Source organism: Oncorhynchus masou, chromosome 29 (assembly GCF_036934945.1).
Source record: "Oncorhynchus masou masou isolate Uvic2021 chromosome 29, UVic_Omas_1.1, whole genome shotgun sequence".
NCBI lineage: Eukaryota > Metazoa > Chordata > Actinopteri > Salmoniformes > Salmonidae > Oncorhynchus > Oncorhynchus masou.
In genome coordinates this window covers 97,801,130-97,821,980 of record NC_088240.1, presented here as the reverse complement: position 1 = coordinate 97,821,980, position 20,851 = coordinate 97,801,130, and the positions used below count along the sequence as shown (strand labels likewise).

The window sequence follows — 20,851 nt, the reverse complement described above, 5'->3', positions numbered from 1 at the left end:
TGTTATATCATCTGTTCTATTCATGTGATTTGACTGTATTAGGGTACAACACATGTTCATCTGCTCATAGCTGCTAAGGTCGTTGATCATCTGTATAATAACATGTGATTTGACTGTAAGGGTACGACACCATCTGTATTGCAGCATTTCATCTGTATAATAACATGTGATTTGATATGGGTATTATGTGACAAATAACATCTGCTTTGATTGCTGGGGAGTTGATCATCTGTATAATAACATGTGATTTGATATGGTTTATTAAGTTGTAAAGTCTCATCTGCTCATGCTGCTATGTTATATCATCTGTATAATAACATGTGATTTGATATGGGTATTATGGGTACCAACACATCTCATCTGCTCATAGCTGCTGGGGTCGTTGATCATCTGTATAATAACATGTGATTTGATATGGGTATTATGGGTACCAACACATCTCATCTGCTCATAGCTGCTGGGGTCGTTGATCATCTGTATAATAACATGTGATTTGATATGGGTATTATGGGGACCAACACATCTCATCTGCTCATAGCTGCTGGGGTCGTTGATCATCTGTATAATAACATGTGATTTGATATGGGTATTATGGGTACCAACACATCTCATCTGCTCATAGCTGCTGGGGTCGTTGATCATCTGTATAATAACATGTGATTTGATATGGGTATTATGGGGACCAACACATCTCATCTGCTCATAGCTGCTGGGGTCGTTGATCATCTGTATAATAACATGTGATTTGATATGGGTGTTATGGGGACCGACCCATCTGCTCATAGCTGCTGGGGTCGTTGATCATCTGTTTTAGCATGTGATTTGACAGATGATTGAACCAATCACATCTCATCTGCTCATAGCCAGGGCCCGTAGGATCATCTGTATAATAACATGTGATTTGATATTGGTATTATGGGTACCAAACATCTCATCTGCTCATAGCTGCTGGGGTCGTTGATGGTTTTAGGATTTCATCAAGTCAGCTGTTTGATGTAGTCCTCCCACTAGTGAATAGGGTGCCATAGGGCTCTGGTCCCTATTCAGTGTACTATGTTTGACCAGTGCCCATAGGACTTTGGTGTAAAGTAGTGCACTATGTAGGGAATAGGGTGCCATAAGGCTCTGGTCTAAAGTAGTGCACTATGTAGGGAATAGGGTGCCATAGGGCTCTGGTCTAAAGTAGTGCACTATGTAGGGAATAGGGTGCCATTTTGGGATGTGGCCTCTGAGGTCTTTTAATGGGGGGGGGGGGGATTTTACAGCAGTCAGTTTAGTTCGAGGCAGAGGGCTGGGTCAGTCTGTGTGTGTGTTTGATGTCTCTGAAGAGCTGAAATCCACAGGCAGACCACCTGAACAGCAGTACTGACTCCATCCATCCATCCCTCAGCTCTCCAGCCTTCTGGTCCTCCATCGTAATAGACCTAATGATGTATACCATATAGTCGACTCTGTTATCCAAAGAGACTTACCGCTGTGTGTGCATGCATTTGGTCCTCCATAGTCTGGTTGCTTGACGTTTTTTTTTTACCGAACTTAGAACGTCTGGAGGCGAGTTTACTTTCTACTGATGTGTGCGTTCGTTCACTACTTCCCACAAATCTAAAAGCATTGGATTGGTGCAGGGATGGGCTCGTGGGAATTTACACCATATTTCTTATACCAGTCTTTTTTTATTTTTTTATTTTACTAAGCAAGTCAGTTAAGAACAAATTCTTCAATGGGTTAACTGCCTGTTCAGGGGCAGAACGACAGATTTGTACCTTGTCAGCTCGGGGTTTGAACTTGCAACCTTTTCCAACGTTAACCACGGGTAACCCAACGCTCTAACCACTAACCACTAGGCTAACCCTGCCGCCCCGTCTCTCCTTTCAAATGAGTCAAAAGGGCAGTGCAGTGATTTTACAGTTTCATTCATGTTATTTCGGCACTTTGAGGTCGAAATTACACTCTCAAATTGTGAAAATGATGATAATGTCCTTTTAGTATAAGAGCTTTTTTTTTTAAAAGAAAAAGCCTGTTCAGGTGGGATGGAGTTTTTGGCCACAGCATGACATCACAATACGATTAGATTATTCTGACCAATGAGCAGTTCTATTTGAAGGGGTTAATGAGGTAGGCTCTACAGCAGGGTTCTCCAACCTTTTCTAGCATGAGAGCTACTTTAAAAAAAACACATGTCACAAGCTACTCATTTTTTTCAAACTTTCAAATAGGTACATCCTTCTCTTCTTCTCCTCTCCCCTGCAACTCTTCCCCTGGTCCTGAGTGTACAACAGAAAGTAGTGCACTATGTTATCAACACTTCCCCTGGTCCTTAGTGTACAACAGATGTTAGTGCACTATGTTGTCAACTCTTCCCCTGGGCCTTAGTGTACAACAGAAAGTAGTGCACTATGTTGTCAACTCTTCCCCTGGGCCTTAGTGTACAACAGAATGTAGTGTACTATGTTATCAACTCTTCCCCTGGTCCTTAGTGTACAACAGAAAGTAGTGCACTATGTTATCAACTCTTCCCCTGGTCCTTAGTGTACAACAGAAAGTAGTGCACTAGGTTATCAACTCTTCCCCTGGTCCTTAGTGTACAACAGATGTTAGTGCACTATGTTGTCAACTCTTCCCCTGGGCCTTAGTGTACAACAGAAAGTAGTGTACTGTGTTGTCAACTCTTCCCCTGGTCCTTAGTGTACAACAGAAAGTAGTGTACTATGTTGTCAACTCTTCCCCTGGTCCTTAGTGTACAACAGAAAGTAGTGCACTATGTTATCAACTCTTCCCCTGGTCCTCAGTGTACAACAGAAAGTAGTGCACTGTGTTTTCTGACAACATGCCTGGTAAAATAAGGGTTAATAAACAACTCCAATAGATGTTCTGAGTCCATGTTAATGATGACATCACATCAGAAGACCATTGCCTGGGGGTTTTGTGTAATACCTCTTTAATTGGGCGTCTGTGCCTTTAATATGTAGCGCGTGAGGATATGTGCCGTCTCACAAGCCGGTCTGGTGATGGTTTTATACTGCTGCTGCTCATTCTATGGCAAAGTTAGCAACTAACAAATTATACATACTCATTAAATAGGTGAGCCTACTTTTCAGTTAACATTTATGAGAGTGTTTTTGGGGGAAAGTATTTCTGTCAGCCAACAAGATGGTTATCACATCAACGTGATACACACGGAGTGATAGACAGACGCTCGCACCACACCGACAGACAGGGGGAATATTGCTGGAAATTAATTGGCAGATATTGTGTTAGGTTTGGCTTTTTAAGCCAATAGTGGCTAACCAGAGGTGGGATAATGTCAAAGTTGTGTTGATTTAGCTACTCATAGGTAGGCTGTGGTTGCGACTGGTAGCTCGTGATTTTGGAGACCCCTGTTTCGGTATGATATGTTGGATAAATGAATAAAGACAGACACTAATGTCAGGTTCAATAGCCTTGTTAGTGCATCGTACAACTGGAGTCCGGGGAACAGTCCGGCTAGTCGATTACCTATCATCTAGACTCCGTAACAACCCCTGCTCGAGTCTAGACCATCCTATCCGCCAATCAGGGCCGTGTATTGTAAACATTTAAAAATGTGTATCGACACGCCCACACGATCGGACTGAGCATTTCAATGGCAAAAGGTAGCTCAGGGAAATAAATGATAACAAATATATTTTGAGTTATTTTCATGAAATAAACACACATGGTGATGGTTTAAAAATACAATTAAAAAGACTGCATCGGGGCTTTAAGGGAAGTGAACAAGTGCACACTTTAGGAGGAAGGAGAGATAGTTGGGACATCACCTAGGTCTGTGTCTTAAATGGCACCCTATTCCCTATGTAGTGCACTACTTTTGACCAGAGCCCTATGGGGACCCTATTCCCTATATAGTGCACTACTGTTGACCAAAGCCCTATGGGGACCCTATTCCCTATATAGTGCACTACTGTTGACCAGAGCCCTATGGGGACCCTATTCCCTATATAGTGCACTACATAGGGAATATGGGGGCCATTTGGGACATAACCTAGGTCCTCCAATGCGTTCCTCTCAGTCAGCTGCTGGGTGTGTTCCTCCTCAGTGCTTAATGCAGGGAAATTATACACATGGAAATGACTGTCTGTCATACCTCCGGGGGTCGATGGTGGTTTCGGTTGAATATGGAAAGCCATTTAGGCGACAGCACTTTAGTCAGAGGAAGTCATATTTTGTTTTTTAAATCACGCTCCATAGCCTGAGTTAGTCAGAGGAAGTAGTATTTTGGTTTTTAAATCACGCTCCATAGCCTGAGTTAGTCAGAGGAAGTAGTATTTTGGTTTTTAAATCCCGCTCCATAGCCTGAGTTAGTCAGAGGAAGTAGTATTTTGGTTTTTAAATCACGCTCCATAGCCTGAGTTAGTCAGAGGATGTCATGTTTTGTTTTTTAAATCCCGCTCCATAGCCTGAGTTAGTCAGAGGATGTCATGTTTTGGTTTTTAAATCACGCTCCATAGCCTGATTTAGTCAGAGGATGTCATGTTTTGTTTTTAAATCACGCTCCATAGCCTGAGTTAGTCAGAGGAAGTAGTATTTTGTTTTTAAATCACGCTCCTTAGCCTGAGTTAGTCAGAGGATGTCATGTTTTGTTTTTTTAAATCACGCTCCATAGCCTGAGTTAGTCAGAGGATGTCATGTTTTGGTTTTTAAATCACGCTCCATAGCCTGAGTTAGTCAGAGGAAGTCATGTATTTTGGTTTTTAAATCACGCTCCATAGCCTGAGTTAGTCAGAGGAAGTATTATTTTGTTTTTTAAATCACGCTCCATAGCCTGAGTTAGTCAGAGGATGTCATATTTTGTTTTTTAAATCACGCTCCTTAGCCTGAGTTAGTCAGAGGATGTCATGTTTTGTTTTTTAAATCACGCTCCATAGCCTGAGTTAGTCAGAGGAAGTAGTATTTTGGTTTTTAAATCCTGCTCCATAGCCTGAGTTAGTCAGAGGAAGTAGTATTTTGGTTTTTAAATCACGCTCCTGCCCTGATTTCAGCGGTTTGGACACTGACGAGCAGAATAACATCTCCTTGACTGACGACTGTGTAATACACTAGTAAACTCTTTATGCGTCCCAAATTGCACCCTATTCCCTATATAGCCCTATGGGCCCTGGTCAAAAGTAGTGCACTACATAGCGAGCCATATTTTTATTTTAACTAGGCAAGTCAGTTCAGAACAAATTCTTATTTACAATGACAGCCTACCCCGGGAAAACCCTAACGATGTTGGGCCAATTGTGCGCCGCCCTATGGGACTCCTAATCACGGCCGGTTGTGATACAGCCTGGAATCGAACCAGGGTCTGTAGTGACGCCTCTAGCACTGAGATGCAGCGCCTTCAGACCGCTGAGCCACTAAGCCTCTGTCTGATTGAGGGGATGTACACACTCCAGCTGTGTTCCCTCTCAGCTGGCGAACGGCCACAGGAGTCATCCAATGTGACTTCCCTTCAGATGATCAGAACATTGTAATTATGGGCGACAGAGCAGCGTGTAATTTTGGTCAAGAGCTCTGTAGCAGAATGTCATTGAATGGTGACTTCCAACTGAATGGTGAAAGGTCAAAAGTTCAACAATGTCTTTATTCCAGAACTTTGATATACAGAATGCACAGAGGCATTTCGGGATAAAACAAGCAACTTGCATGGGTTTAATAGTTTATAATATTATATTATTATTATTATAATTATTATATTATAATGTTTACAGTAAGAATGCGTTTACAGAGGCATTTAGCTGACAGTTTACAGGAAGGGGACAGTTTAAAACAAGCAACTGTTTGCATGGGTTTAACAGTTTACAGTAAGGTATTTAGCTGACAGTTTACAGTAAGGATTTAGCTAACTGTTTACAGTAAGGATTTAGCTAACTGTTTACAGTAAGGATTTAGCTGACCGTTTACAGTAAGGGATTTAGCTGACAGTTTACAGGAAGGATTTAGCTGACAGTTTACAGTAAGGATTTAGCTGACAGTTTACAGTAAGGATTTAGCTGACAGTTTACAGTAAGGATTTAGCAAACAATTTACAGTAAGGATTGAGAACAATTTACAGTAAGGATTTAGCTAACAATTTACAGTAAGGATTTTGATGGATTTGGTCTGGAGACTGAAGGGAAGGAAGAGAAGGTAGGAGAAAGGAAAGAAAGACAGAAGGGAAGAGGGGCTTGGGAAATCAGCCTACTTCCTACATTTTCAGTCTCCATGCTCCATGTTTATTTGGCCTGCAGCCAGTATAGGTCACCCCAAGCCAGTATAGGTCACCCCAGGCCAGTATAGGTCACCCCAGGTCAGTATAGGTCACCCCAAGCCAGTATAGGTCACCCCAGGCCAGTATAGGTCACCCCAGGTCAGTATAGGTCACCCCAAGCCAGTATAGGTCACCACAGGCCAATATAGGTCACCCCAAGGCAGGATAGGTCACCCCAAGCCAGTATAGGTCACCCCAAGCCAGTATAGGTCACCCCAGGCCAGGACAGTATAGGTCACCCCAGGCCAGTATAGGTCACCCCAGGCCAGGCCAGTATAGGTCACCCCAGGCCAATAAAACCTATAGGTCACCCCAGGCCAGTATAGGTCACCCCAGGCCAGGACAGTATAGGTCACCCCAGGCCAGGCCAGTATAAGTCTCCCCAGGCCAATAAAACCTATAGGTCACCCCAGGCCATGCCAGTATAGGTCACCCCAGGCCAGGCCAGTATAGGTCACCCCAGGCCAGTATAGGTCACCCCAGGCCAGGCCAGTATAGGTCACCCCAGGCCAGTATAGGTCACCCCAGGCCAGGCCAGTATAGGTCACCACAGGCCAGTATAGGTCACCCCAAGCCAGTATAGGTCAAACCAGTATAGGTCACCCCAGGCCAGTATAGGTCACCCCAGGCCAGGCCAGTGTAGGTCACCCCAGGGCCAGTATAGGTCACCCCAGGCCAGTATAGGTCACCCCAGGCCAGTATAGGTCATTCCAGGCCAGTATAGGTCACCCCAAGCCAGTATAGGTCACCCCAGGCCAATATAGGTCACCCCAGGCCAGTATAGGTCACCCCAGGCCAGTATAGGTCACCCCAGGCCAGGCCAGTATAGGTCACCCCAGGCCAGTATAGGTCACCCCAGGCCAGGCCAGTATAAGTCTCCCCAGGCCAATAAAACCAGTATAGGTCACCCCAGGCCAGGCCAGTATAGGTCACCCCAGGCCAGTATAGGTCACCCCAGGCCAGGCCAGTATAGGTCACCCCAGGCCAGGCCAGTATATGTCACCCCAGGCCAGTGTAGGTCACCCCAGGGCAGGACAGTAAAGGTCATCCCAGAACATTATAGGTCACCCCAGGCCAGGACAGTATAGGTCACCCCAGGCCAGTATAGATCACCCCAGGCCAGTATAGGCCCCCCCAGGCCAGTATAGATCACCCCAGGCCAGTATTGGTCAGGGCAAGACCCAGGATCCCAGAACATTATAGGTCACCCCAGGCCAGTATTGGCCACCCCAGGCCAGTATAGGTCACCCCAGGCCAGTATAGGTCACCCCAGGCCAGTATAGGTCACCCCAGGCCAGTATAGGTCACCCCAGGCCAGTATAGGTCACCCCAGGTCAGTATAGGTCACCCCAGGCCAGGACCGTTTACGTCACCCCAGGCCAGTATAGGTCACCCCAGGCCAGTATAGGTCACCCCAGGCCAGTATAGGTCACCCCAGGCCAGTATAGGTCACCCCAGGCCAGTATAGGTCACCCCAGGCCAGTATAGGTCACCCCAGGCCAAGGCCTATACAGTGCTGCAGGAGATTCTGAGGGACATTGCTGACTGGATACAGTGTTTTTCATGACAGTGGCGTATGGGAGGTAGGGGAAGTCCCCGAAGGGGGATTGACATCTGGGCCACAGCGGTGAAGACTGCTGCCTTGCTTACTGCTGCTTTACACTGTCAATCACAGACACGCTTCTATTTAGTCCTGCCTGGTTTCTGGCTTCATATAACACTTAGTCACTCAGTCAATCACCCCAGGCTTGGGTTACACCCGGTCAATCACAACAAGCCTGAACGCTTAGTTTCTCTGGCATCAGATAGGCTGTAAACATTCGTTCTGTCTAATCTGGTGGTTCTCCTCTCTGTTCTCTCTCCCTTTCTGTCTCTCTTTTTCACCTCTCTCTCTCTCTCCCTCTTCTCTCTTTCTCTGTTCTCAACTCTTCTCCCTCCTCTCTCTGTTCTCTGACTCTCTCTTTATCTTTCTATATCTCTCTCTTCCCCCTCTCTCTCTCCCTTCTCTCTCTGTTCTCTCTTTCATTTCCCCACTATCTCTCTTCTCCCTTCTCTCTCTCTCTATTTCTCCACAGCTCTTCGCCATTTCCTTCTCCTGGGCGTTCCACGAGGTCCCAACCCCTAAGTACCAGCACTACGACCCCTTGACCTCTGAACTCCTCCTGTGTGACCAGTGTCCGCCCGGCACGGCCGTCCTGACCCACTGTACCGCCGAAACCCCCACCGCCTGCTCGCCGTGCCCCGACCGGTCCTTCTCAGAACACTGGCACTGGGGCGACAGCTGCCAGTACTGCACGACCGTCTGCAAGGAGAGGCAGCTGGTCAGTCAGGAGTGTAACAGAACCCACGACCAGCTGTGTGAGTGTATCCCAGGCTACCACCTGGTGGTGGAGTTCTGCATCAAACACACGTCTTGTCCACCTGGCCTCGGCGTGACGGCTCTAGGTAGGTCATCTATGTTGTTATTACAATCAACCAATGACTGAATGAATTGATTGAATGAAATGTTTTTTTTTGGTTTTTGGTTTTATGATGCAAATGAAGCTGTGGTGCTGATGGTTCTTGTTCATTCTTTAACTGCTGTCGGTTTATTTAACTTGGCTGAAGATCCTCCCTCTCTTTTGATTGGTACTTCCAGTTATATACTCATACATAATGGTTTGCAAATGTTGTTCCTGGTCAGCCCATGTCCTCAGAGGGGGAAGTGTTTACTCAGCCTGTGGTAGGTCTAATCAGTCGACAATATAATAGTACTGTACTCTCCATTACCCAGAATCCACTGCTGTATGGTCCTGACCTGTTCTGTTCTCTATGAGAGCCCACTGATAGTACTGAGTGTGTTGGCAGAGGACCAGACAGAGGCAGAGCTGTGAGTGGCAGGCCTTTTCATCAGACATAATAACTCTGCTGTCTGGCTGTCATCATCACCAGGATCTCTCCTCTCCTGTCAGCTCACTCAGATAGGTTATGTCCCTATATAGTGCACTACTTTTGACCAGAGCCCTATGTGCGCTCGTCTAAAATAGTGCACTATATAGGGAATAGGGTGCCATTTGGGACACAGACAAAGCTAAGCAGGATCAAGATCACGCCAGACACTAAACTACGCCTTTGTCATTTGTACGTTGTTCTCGTTGGCCTCCTTCCCCTCCTTTTAATTATAACGTTCCTCAGCCTCCAGTCCTGGTTTGTGATTCAGACGTATTCCAGGCCAGATGATGAGAGGGGAGAGGAGATGAGGAGAGAGAGAGAGGGGAGAGGCTTGGAGAGAGGGGAGAGAAGAGGGGTGTGGAGAGGGGAAGGAAAGAAGAGAGTCGGAGGAAAGAAGAGGAGAGGGGAGGGGAGGAGAAGAGAGGGGAGGGGAGGAGTGGAGAAAAGAGGGGATGGGAGAGGAGGAGAGGAGAAAAGAGAGGATGGGAGGAGAGGAGAGGAGAGGAGAGGAGAAAAGAGAGGATGGGAGGAGAGAGGAGAGGGGAAAAGAGAGGATGGGAGAAGAGGAGAGAGGAGAAAAGAGAGGATGGGAGAAGAGGGGAGGAGAGAGGAGAGGGGAAAAGAGAGGATGGGAGGAGAGGGGAAAACAGAGGATGAGAGGGGAAAAGGGAGGATGGGAGAAGAGGAGAGGAGAGGGGAAAGGAGAGGATGGGAGGAGAGGGGAGATGAGAGGGGAGATGGGAGAGGAGATGAGAAGAGGAGGGGAGAGGCTTGGAGAGAGGGGAGAGAAGAGGGGTGAGGAGGGGAAGGAAAGAAGAGAGTCAGAGGAAAGAAGAGGAGAGGAGAAGAGAGGGGAGGGTAGGAGAAGACAGGGGAGGAGAAAAGAGAGGATGGGAGAAGAGGGGAGGAGAGAGGAGAGGGGAAAAGAGAGGATGGGAGGAGAGGAGAAAAGAGAGGATGGGAGGAGAGGAGAGGAGAAAAGAGAGGATGGGAGAAGAGGGGAGGAGAGAGGAGAGGAGAAAGGAGAGGATGGGAGGAGAGGAGAGGATGGGAGAAGAGGGGAGGAGAGAGGAGAGGAGAAAGGAGAGGATGGGAGGAGAGGAGAGGATGGGAGAAGAGGGGAGGAGAGAGGAGAGGGGAAAGGAGAGGATGGGAGGAGAAGAGGGGAGAGGAGGGTTTTGTTTCTGGACAGAGTTTTAGTTTCAATAGCCTGTTGAACGTCTCAGTTAGAGATGATGAATAGAGACATGTCAGATTCTATTGGAGACAGTTAGACAGGATCAGCTCCATATTTCCTCTCTGTCTCTGTATCAGACAGTTAGACTGGGGCTGGAAGATGTTTGTGGGATTAACATTGATTTAATTGTACATTTTTAGTCAATGAACTTCACAAAATACTCTGTAATGTCAAAGTGGAAGAACAATTCAAATAATGGATTTTTTTTTATTAATGTAAAATAAAACACTAACATCTTGATTAATGAAGTATTCAACCCGCTGAGTCAATACATGTCAGAATAACCTTTGGCAGCGATTACAGCTTTTTACAGTCTTTTCTGGAAATCTCTCCTGTCACGTTCTGACCTTTATTTCCTTTGTTTTGTCGTTATTTATTATGGTCAGGGCGAGAGTTGGGGTGGGCAGTCTATGTTTGTTTTTCTATGATTTTGGGAATTTCTATGTTTCGGCCTCGTATGGTTCTCAATCAGAGGCAGGTGTCATTAGTTGTCTCTGATTGAGAATCATACTTAGGTAGCCTGGGTTTCACTGTTTGTTTGTCTATGTTAGTTGCTTGTGTTCAGCACAGTTCTCATTATAGCTTCACGGTCGTTATGCATTTATTGTTTTGTATAGTTTCTATTCAGTGTTCAGTGCTTTCTTTTATTTAAAAAATCATCATGAACACATACCATGCTGCATTTTGGTCCGCTTCATACGACGATCGTGACATCTCCAAGAGCTTTGCACACCTGGATTGTATATTTGGCCTTGTCCTGCTGAACAGTGAATTTGTCTCCTAGTGTCTGATGGAAAGCAGACTGAACCACGTGTTGCTTAGCTCTATTCGGTTTATTTTTCCCTCAAAAAAAAACTCCCTAGTCCTTGCCGATGACAAGCATACCCATAACATAATGCAGCCACCATCTCCCTTGAAAATATGAAGATTGAATAACGCTTTGTATTCAGGACAGAAAGTTAATTGCCTAATTGCAAACAGGATGCATGTTTTGGAATATTTTTATTCTGGAAATGTTTCTTTATTTTCACTCAGTCCGTTATGTTATTATTTCTGGAGTAACTACAGTGTTGTTGATCCATCCTCAGTTATCTCCTATCTCAGCCATTAAACTCTGTAACTGTTTTAAAATCACCATTGGTGAAATCCCTGAGCAGTTTCCTTCCTCTCTGGCAACTGAGTTGGAAAGGGTTCCTGTATCTTTGTAGTGACTGGGTGTATTGATACACCATCCAAAGCGTAATGAATAACTGCACCATGCTCAAAGGGATATTTTTACCCATCTACCAATAGGTTCCCTTCTTTTTACGAAAACATTGGAAAACCTCCCTGGTCTTTGTGGTTGAATCTGTGCTTGAAATTCACTGCTTGACTGAGAGACCTTACAGATAATTGAATGTATGGGGTACAGAGATTGGGTAGTCATCATTTTTTTTTTATTCTGAACACTACCAAAACTTTTCTGACACATTGAAGGTCCCCAAGAACAAAGTGGCTTCCATCATTCTTAAATGTAAAAACGTTTGGAACCACCAAGGTTCTTCCAAGAGCTGGCCACCCGGCCAAACTGAGCAATCAGGGGAGAAGGGCCTTGATCAGGGAGCTGACTAAGAACCCAATGGTCAATCTGACAGAGCTCCAGAGTTCCTCTGTAGAGATGGGTGAACCTTTCAGAAGGACAACCATCTCTGCAGCGCTCCACCAATCAGACCTTTGTGGTAGAGTGGCCAGACGGAAGACACTCCTCAGTAAAAGACACATGACAGCCAGCTTGGAGTTTTCCAAAAGGCACCTAAAGACTCTCAGACCATGAGAAACAAAATTCTCTGGTCTGATGAAACCAAGATTGAACTCTTTGGCCTGAATGCCAAGCGTCACGTCTGGAGGAAACCTGGCACCATCCCTATGGTGAAGCATGGTGGTGGCAGCATCATGCTGTGGGGATGTATTTCAGCGGCAGGGACTGGGAGACTAGTCAGTATCGAGGCAAAGATGAACAGAGCAAAGTACAGAGATCCTTGATGAAAACCTGCTCCAGAGCGCTCAGGACCTCAGACTGGGGTGAAGGTTCACCTTTCAACAGGACAATGTCCTTGAGGGTCCCAGCCAAAACCCGGGCATCTCTGGAGAGACAATGAAAATAGCTGTGCAGCGTCATTCCCCATCCAACCTGACAGATCTTGAGAAGATCTGCAGAGAAGACTGGGAGAAACTCCCAAAATACAGGTGTGCCAAGATTGTAGCGTCACACCCAAGACGACTCCAGGCTGTAATCACTGCCAAAGGTGCTTCAACAAAGTACTGAGTTAAGGGTCTGAATACTTATGTAAATGTGATATTTCAGTTTTTTTATACATGTGCAAAAATTTCTAAAAACTAGTTTTTGCTTTGTCATTATGGGGTATTGTGTGTAGATTGATGAGAAAATAATACGTCTGTAACCTAAGAAAATGTAGAAGAAGTTAAGTGGTCTGAATACTTTCCCAATAGAGAGATCTATGACCACTGTATGGCTTGTCAACCTGAGGATCTATGACCAGTGTATGGCTTGTCAACCTGACGATCTATGACCACTGTATGGCTTGTCAACCTGAGGATCTATGACCTCTGTATGGCTTGTCAACCTGATGATCTATGACCTCTGTATGGCTTGTCAACCTGAGGATCTATGACCTCTGTATGGCTTGTCAACCTGAGGATCTATGACCACTGTATGGCTTGTTAACCTGAGGATCTATGACCAGTGTATGGCTTGTCAACCTGAGGATCTATGACCAGTGTATGGCTTATGTCTTGTCAACCTGAGGATCTATGACCACTGTATGGCTTATCAACCCGAGTATCTATGACCACTGTATGGCTTGTCAACCTGAGGATCTATGACCAGTGTATGGCTTATCAACCTGAGGATCTATGACCACTGTATGGCTTGTCAACCCGAGTATCTATGACCACTGTATGGCTTGTCAACCTGAGGATCTATGACCACTTTATGGCTTGTCAACCTGAGGATCTATGACCACTGTATGGCTTGTCAACCTGAGGATCTATGACCACTGTATGGCTTGTCAACCTGAGGATCTATGACCTCTGTATGGCTTGTCAACCTGAGGATCTATGACCACTGTATGGCTTGTCAACCTGAGGATCTATGACCACTGTATGGCTTGTCAACCTGAGGATCTATGACCACTGTATGGCTTGTCAACCTGAGGATCTATGACCACTGTATGGCTTGTCAACCTGAGGATCTATGACCACTGTATGGCTTGTCAACCTGAGGATCTATGACCACTGTATGGCTTGTCAACCTGAGGATCTATGACCACTGTATGGCTTGTCAACCCGAGGATCTATGACCACTGTATGGCTTGTCAACCCGAGGATCTATGACCACTGTATGGCTTGTCAACCTGAGGATCTATGACCACTGTATGGCTTGTCAACCTGATGATCTATGACCACTGTATGGCTTGTCAACCTGAGGATCTATGACCAGTGTATGGCTTTCTGAGGATCTATGACCACTGTATGGCTTGTCAACCTGAGGATCTATGACCACTGTATGGCTTGTCAACCTGAGGATCTATGACCACTGTATGGCTTGTCAACCTGATGATCTATGACCACTGTATGGCTTGTCAACCTGAGGATCTATGACCAGTGTATGGCTTTCTGAGGATCTATGACCACTGTATGGCTTGTCAACCTGAGGATCTATGACCACTGTATGGCTTGTCAACCCGAGGATCTATGACCACTTTATGGCTTGTCAACCTGAGGATCTATGACCACTGTATGGCTTGTCAACCTGAGGATCTATGACCACTGTATGGCTTGTCAACCTGAGGATCTATGACCACTGTATGGCTTGTCAACCTGAGGATCTATGACCACTGTATGGCTTGTCAACCTGAGGATCTATGACCACTGTATGGCTTGTCAACCTGATGATCTATGACCACTGTATGGCTTGTCAACCTGAGGATCTATGACCAGTGTATGGCTTTCTGAGGATCTATGACCACTGTATGGCTTGTCAACCTGAGGATCTATGACCACTGTATGGCTTATCAACCTGAGGATCTATGACCAGTGTATGGCTTGTCAACCCGAGGATCTATGACCACTTTATGGCTTGTCAACCTGAGGATCTATGACCACTGTATGGCTTGTCAACCTGAGGATCTATGACCACTGTATGGCTTGTCAACCTGAGGATCTATGACCACTGTATGGCTTGTCAACCTGAGGATCTATGGCCACTGTATGGCTTGTCAACCTGAGGATCTATGACCACTGTATGGCTTGTCAACCTGAGCATCTATGACCACTGTATGGCTTGTCAACCTGAGGATCTATGACCTCTGTATGGCTTGTCAACCTGAGGATCTATGACCACTGTATGGCTTGTCAACCTGAGGATCTATGACCACTGTATGGCTTGTCAACCTGAGGATCTATGACCAGTGTATGGCTTGTCAACCTGAGGATCTATGACCTCTGTATGGCTTGTCAACCTGAGGATCTATGACCACTGTATGGCTTGTCAACCTGAGGATCTATGACCACTGTATGGCTTGTCAACCTGAGGATCTATGACCACTGTATGGCTTGTCAACCTGAGGATCTATGACCACTGTATGGCTTGTCAACCTGAGGATCTATGACCACTGTATGGCTTGTCAACCTGAGGATCTATGACCACTGTATGGCTTGTCAACCTGAGGATCTATGACCACTGTATGGCTTGTCAACCCGAGGATCTATGACCACTGTATGGCTTGTCAACCTGAGGATCTATGACCACTGTATGGCTTGTCAACCTGATGATCTATGACCACTGTATGGCTTGTCAACCTGAGGATCTATGACCAGTGTATGGCTTTCTGAGAATCTATGACCACTGTATGGCTTGTCAACCTGAGGATCTATGACCACTGTATGGCTTGTCAACCTGAGGATCTATGACCACTGTATGGCTTGTCAACCTGATGATCTATGACCACTGTATGGCTTGTCAACCTGAGGATCTATGACCACTGTATGGCTTGTCAACCTGAGGATCTATGACCACTGTATGGCTTGTCAACCTGAGGATCTATGGCCACTGTATGGCTTGTCAACCTGAGGATCTATGACCACCGTATGGCTTGTCAACCTGAGCATCTATGACCACTGTATGGCTTGTCAACCTGAGGATCTATGACCTCTGTATGGCTTGTCAACCTGAGGATCTGTGACCACTGTATGGCTTGTCAACCTGAGGATCTATGACCACTGTATGGCTTGTCAACCTGAGGATCTATGACCAGTGTATGGCTTGTCAACCTGAGGATCTATGACCTCTGTATGGCTTGTCAACCTGAGGATCTATGACCACTGTATGGCTTGTCAACCTGAGGATCTATGACCACTGTATGGCTTGTCAACCTGAGGATCTATGACCACTGTATGGCTTGTCAACCTGAGGATCTATGACCACTGTATGGCTTGTCAACCTGAGGATCTATGACCACTGTATGGCTTGTCAACCTGAGGATCTATGACCACTGTATGGCTTGTCAACCCGAGGATCTATGACCACTGTATGGCTTGTCAACCTGAGGATCTATGACCACTGTATGGCTTGTCAACCTGAGGATCTATGACCACTGTATGGCTTGTCAACCTGATGATCTATGACCACTGTATGGCTTGTCAACCTGAGGATCTATGACCAGTGTATGGCTTTCTGAGGATCTATGACCACTGTATGGCTTGTCAACCTGAGGATCTATGACCACTGTATGGCTTGTCAACCTGAGGATCTATGACCACTGTATGGCTTGTCAACCTGAGGATCTATGACCACTGTATGGCTTGTCAACCTGAAGATCTATGACCACTGTATGGCTTTCTGAGGATCTATGACCACTGTATGGCTTATCAACCTGAGGATCTATGACCACTGTATGGCTTATCAACCTGAGGATCTATGACCACTGTATGGCTTGTCAACCTGAGGATCTATGACCAGTGTATGGCTTGTCAACCTGAGGACCTATGACCACTGTATGACTTGTCAACCTGAGGATCTATGACCAGTGTATGGCTTGTCAACCTGAGGATCTATGACCAGTGTATGGCTTGTCAACCTGAGGATCTATGACCACTGTATGACTTGTCAACCTGAGGATCTATGACCAGTGTATGGCTTGTCAACCTGAGGATCTATGACCACTGTATGGCTTGTCAACCTGAGGATCTATGACCACTGTATGGCTTGTCAACCTGAAGATCTATGACCACTGTATGGCTTTCTGAGGATCTATGACCACTGTATGGCTTATCAACCTGAGGATCTATGACCACTGTATGGCTTATCAACCTGAGGATCTATGACCACTGTATGGCTTGTCAACCTGAGGATCTATGACCAGTGTATGGCTTGTCAACCTGAGGACCTATGACCACTGTATGACTTGTCAACCTGAGGATCTATGACCACTGTATGGCTTGTCAACCCGAGGATCTATGACCACTGTATGGCTTGTCAACCCGAGGATCTATGACCACTGTATGGCTTGTCAACCTGAGGATCTATGACCACTGTATGGCTTGTCAACCTGATGATCTATGACCACTGTATGGCTTGTCAACCTGAGGATCTATGACCAGTGTATGGCTTTCTGAGGATCTATGACCACTGTATGGCTTGTCAACCTGAGGATCTATGACCACTGTATGGCTTGTCAACCTGAGGATCTATGACCACTGTATGGCTTGTCAACCTGAGGATCTATGACCACTGTATGGCTTGTCAACCTGAAGATCTATGACCACTGTATGGCTTTCTGAGGATCTATGACCACTGTATGGCTTATCAACCTGAGGATCTATGACCACTGTATGGCTTATCAACCTGAGGATCTATGACCACTGTATGGCTTGTCAACCTGAGGATCTATGACCAGTGTATGGCTTGTCAACCTGAGGACCTATGACCACTGTATGACTTGTCAACCTGAGGATCTATGACCAGTGTATGGCTTGTCAACCTGAGGATCTATGACCAGTGTATGGCTTGTCAACCTGAGGATCTATGACCACTGTATGACTTGTCAACCTGAGGATCTATGACCACTGTATGGCTTGTCAACCTGAGGATCTATGACCACTGTATGGCTTGTCAACCTGAGGATCTATGACCACTGTATGGCTTGTCAACCTGAGGATCTATGACCACTGTATGTCTTGTCAACCTGAGGATCTATGACCTCTGTATGGCTTTCTGAGGATCTATGACCACTGTATGGCTTGTCAACCTGAGGATCTATGACCTCTGTATGGCTTGTCAACCTGAGGATCTATGACCAGTGTATGGCTTATCAACCTGAGGATCTATGACCAGTGTATGGCCTTCTGAGGATCTATGACCACTGTATGGCTTGTCAACCTGAGGATCTATGACCACTGTATGGCTTGTCAACCTGAGGATCTATGACCAGTGTATGGCTTGTCAACCTGAGGATCCATGACCACTGTATGGCTTATCAACCTGAGGATCTATGACCAGTGTATGGCTTGTCAACCTGAGGATCTATGACCACTGTATGGCTTGTCAACCTGAGGATCTATGACCAGTGTATGGCTTGTCAACCTGAGGATCTATGACCACTGTATGGCTTGTCAACCTGAGGATCTATGACCACTGTATGGCTTGTCAACCCGAGGATCTATGACCACTGTATGGCTTGTCAACCTGAGGATCTATGACCACTGTATGGCTTGTCAACCTGAGGATCTATGACCACTGTATGGCTTGTCAACCTGAGGATCTATGACCACTGTATGGCTTGTCAACCTGAGGATCTATGACCAGTGTATGGCTTATCAACCTGAGGATCTATGACCACTGTATGGCTTGTCAACCTGAGGATCTATGACCACTGTATGGCTTGTCAACCTGAGGATCTATGACCACTGTATGGCTTGTCAACCTGATGATCTATGACCACTGTATGGCTTGTCAACCTGAGGATCTATGACCAGTGTATGGCTTTCTGAGGATCTATGACCACTGTATGGCTTGTCAACCTGAGGATCTATGACCACTGTATGGCTTGTCAACCTGAGGATCTATGACCACTGTATGGCTTGTCAACCTGAGGATCTATGACCACTGTATGGCTTGTCAACCTGAAGATCTATGACCACTGTATGGCTTTCTGAGGATCTATGACCACTGTATGGCTTATCAACCTGAGGATCTATGACCACTGTATGGCTTATCAACCTGAGGATCTATGACCACTGTATGGCTTGTCAACCTGAGGATCTATGACCAGTGTATGGCTTGTCAACCTGAGGACCTATGACCACTGTATGACTTGTCAACCTGAGGATCTATGACCAGTGTATGGCTTGTCAACCTGAGGATCTATGACCAGTGTATGGCTTGTCAACCTGAGGATCTATGACCACTGTATGACTTGTCAACCTGAGGATCTATGACCAGTGTATGGCTTGTCAACCTGAGGATCTATGACCACTGTATGGCTTGTCAACCTGAGGATCTATGACCACTGTATGGCTTGTCAACCTGAAGATCTATGACCACTGTATGGCTTTCTGAGGATCTATGACCACTGTATGGCTTATCAACCTGAGGATCTATGACCACTGTATGGCTTATCAACCTGAGGATCTATGACCACTGTATGGCTTGTCAACCTGAGGATCTATGACCAGTGTATGGCTTGTCAACCTGAGGACCTATGACCACTGTATGACTTGTCAACCTGAGGATCTATGACCACTGTATGGCTTGTCAACCCGAGGATCTATGACCACTGTATGGCTTGTCAACCGAGGATCTATGACCACTGTATGGCTTGTCAACCTGAGGATCTATGACCACTGTATGGCTTGTCAACCTGATGATCTATGACCACTGTATGGCTTGTCAACCTGAGGATCTATGACCAGTGTATGGCTTTCTGAGGATCTATGACCACTGTATGGCTTGTCAACCTGAGGATCTATGACCACTGTATGGCTTGTCAACCTGAGGATCTATGACCACTGTATGGCTTGTCAACCTGAGGATCTATGACCACTGTATGGCTTGTCAACCTGAAGATCTATGACCACTGTATGGCTTTCTGAGGATCTATGACCACTGTATGGCTTATCAACCTGAGGATCTATGACCACTGTATGGCTTATCAACCTGAGGATCTATGACCACTGTATGGCTTGTCAACCTGAGGATCTATGACCAGTGTATGGCTTGTCAACCTGAGGACCTATGACCACTGTATGACTTGTCAACCTGAGGATCTATGACCAGTGTATGGCTTGTCAACCTGAGGATCTATGACCAGTGTATGGCTTGTCAACCTGAGGATCTATGACCACTGTATGACTTGTCAACCTGAGGATCTATGACCACTGTATGGCTTGTCAACCTGAGGATCTATGACCACTGTATGGCTTGTCAACCTGAGGATCTATGACCACTGTATGGCTTGTCAACCTGAGGATCTATGACCACTGTATGTCTTGTCAACCTGAGGATCTATGACCTCTGTATGGCTTTCTGAGGATCTATGACCACTGTATGGCTTGTCAACCTGAGGATCTATGACCTCTGTATGGCTTGTCAACCTGAGGATCTATGACCAGTGTATGGCTTATCAACCTGAGGATCTATGACCAGTGTATGGCCTTCTGAGGATCTATGACCACTGTATGGCTTGTCAACCTGAGGATCTATGACCACTGTATGGCTTGTCAACCTGAGGATCTATGACCAGTGTATGGCTTGTCAACCTGAGGATCCATGACCACTGTATGGCTTATCAACCTGAGGATCTATGACCAGTGTATGGCTTGTCAACCTGAGGATCTATGACCACTGTATGGCTTGTCAACCTGAGGATCTATGACCAGTGTATGGCTTGTCAACCTGAGGATCTATGACCACTGTATGGCTTGTCAACCTGAGGATCTATGACCACTGTATGGCTTGTCAACCCGAGGATCTATGACCACTGTATGGCTTGTCAACCTGAGGATCTATGACCACTGTATGGCTTGTCAACCTGAGGATCTATGACCACTGTATGGCTTGTCAACCTGAGGATCTATGACCACTGTATGGCTTGTCAACCTGAGGATCTATGACCAGTGTATGGCTTATCAACCTGAGGATCTATGACCACTGTATGGCTTGTCAACCTGAGGATCTATGACCTAGTGAAGATGCTCTGCTGGTCACTTGTAGTAATAACTAGTAATTTCATATAGACCTATGAGTTAATGTACTTACACAAATATGCCTTGTCACACGCTTTGTCATCATGTCATCTGTTTTCACGCAAATATGCCTTGTCACCTTGTCATCTCTGTCAAATATCATCGTACTG

General features: G+C 45.9%; 1 protein-coding gene across 1 annotated transcript in view; it reads left to right on the top strand.

Moving 5' to 3' along the window:
- The window catches only part of LOC135521023 (tumor necrosis factor receptor superfamily member 11B-like), a 36,860-nt gene that overhangs the window by 6,653 nt on the left and 9,356 nt on the right, over nt 1–20,851 (top strand). The window contains exon 2 of the mRNA XM_064946928.1: nt 8,347–8,716. Coding sequence (XP_064803000.1) covers nt 8,347–8,716 — 370 coding nt within the window. The remainder of the gene's footprint in view (nt 1–8,346; nt 8,717–20,851) is intronic.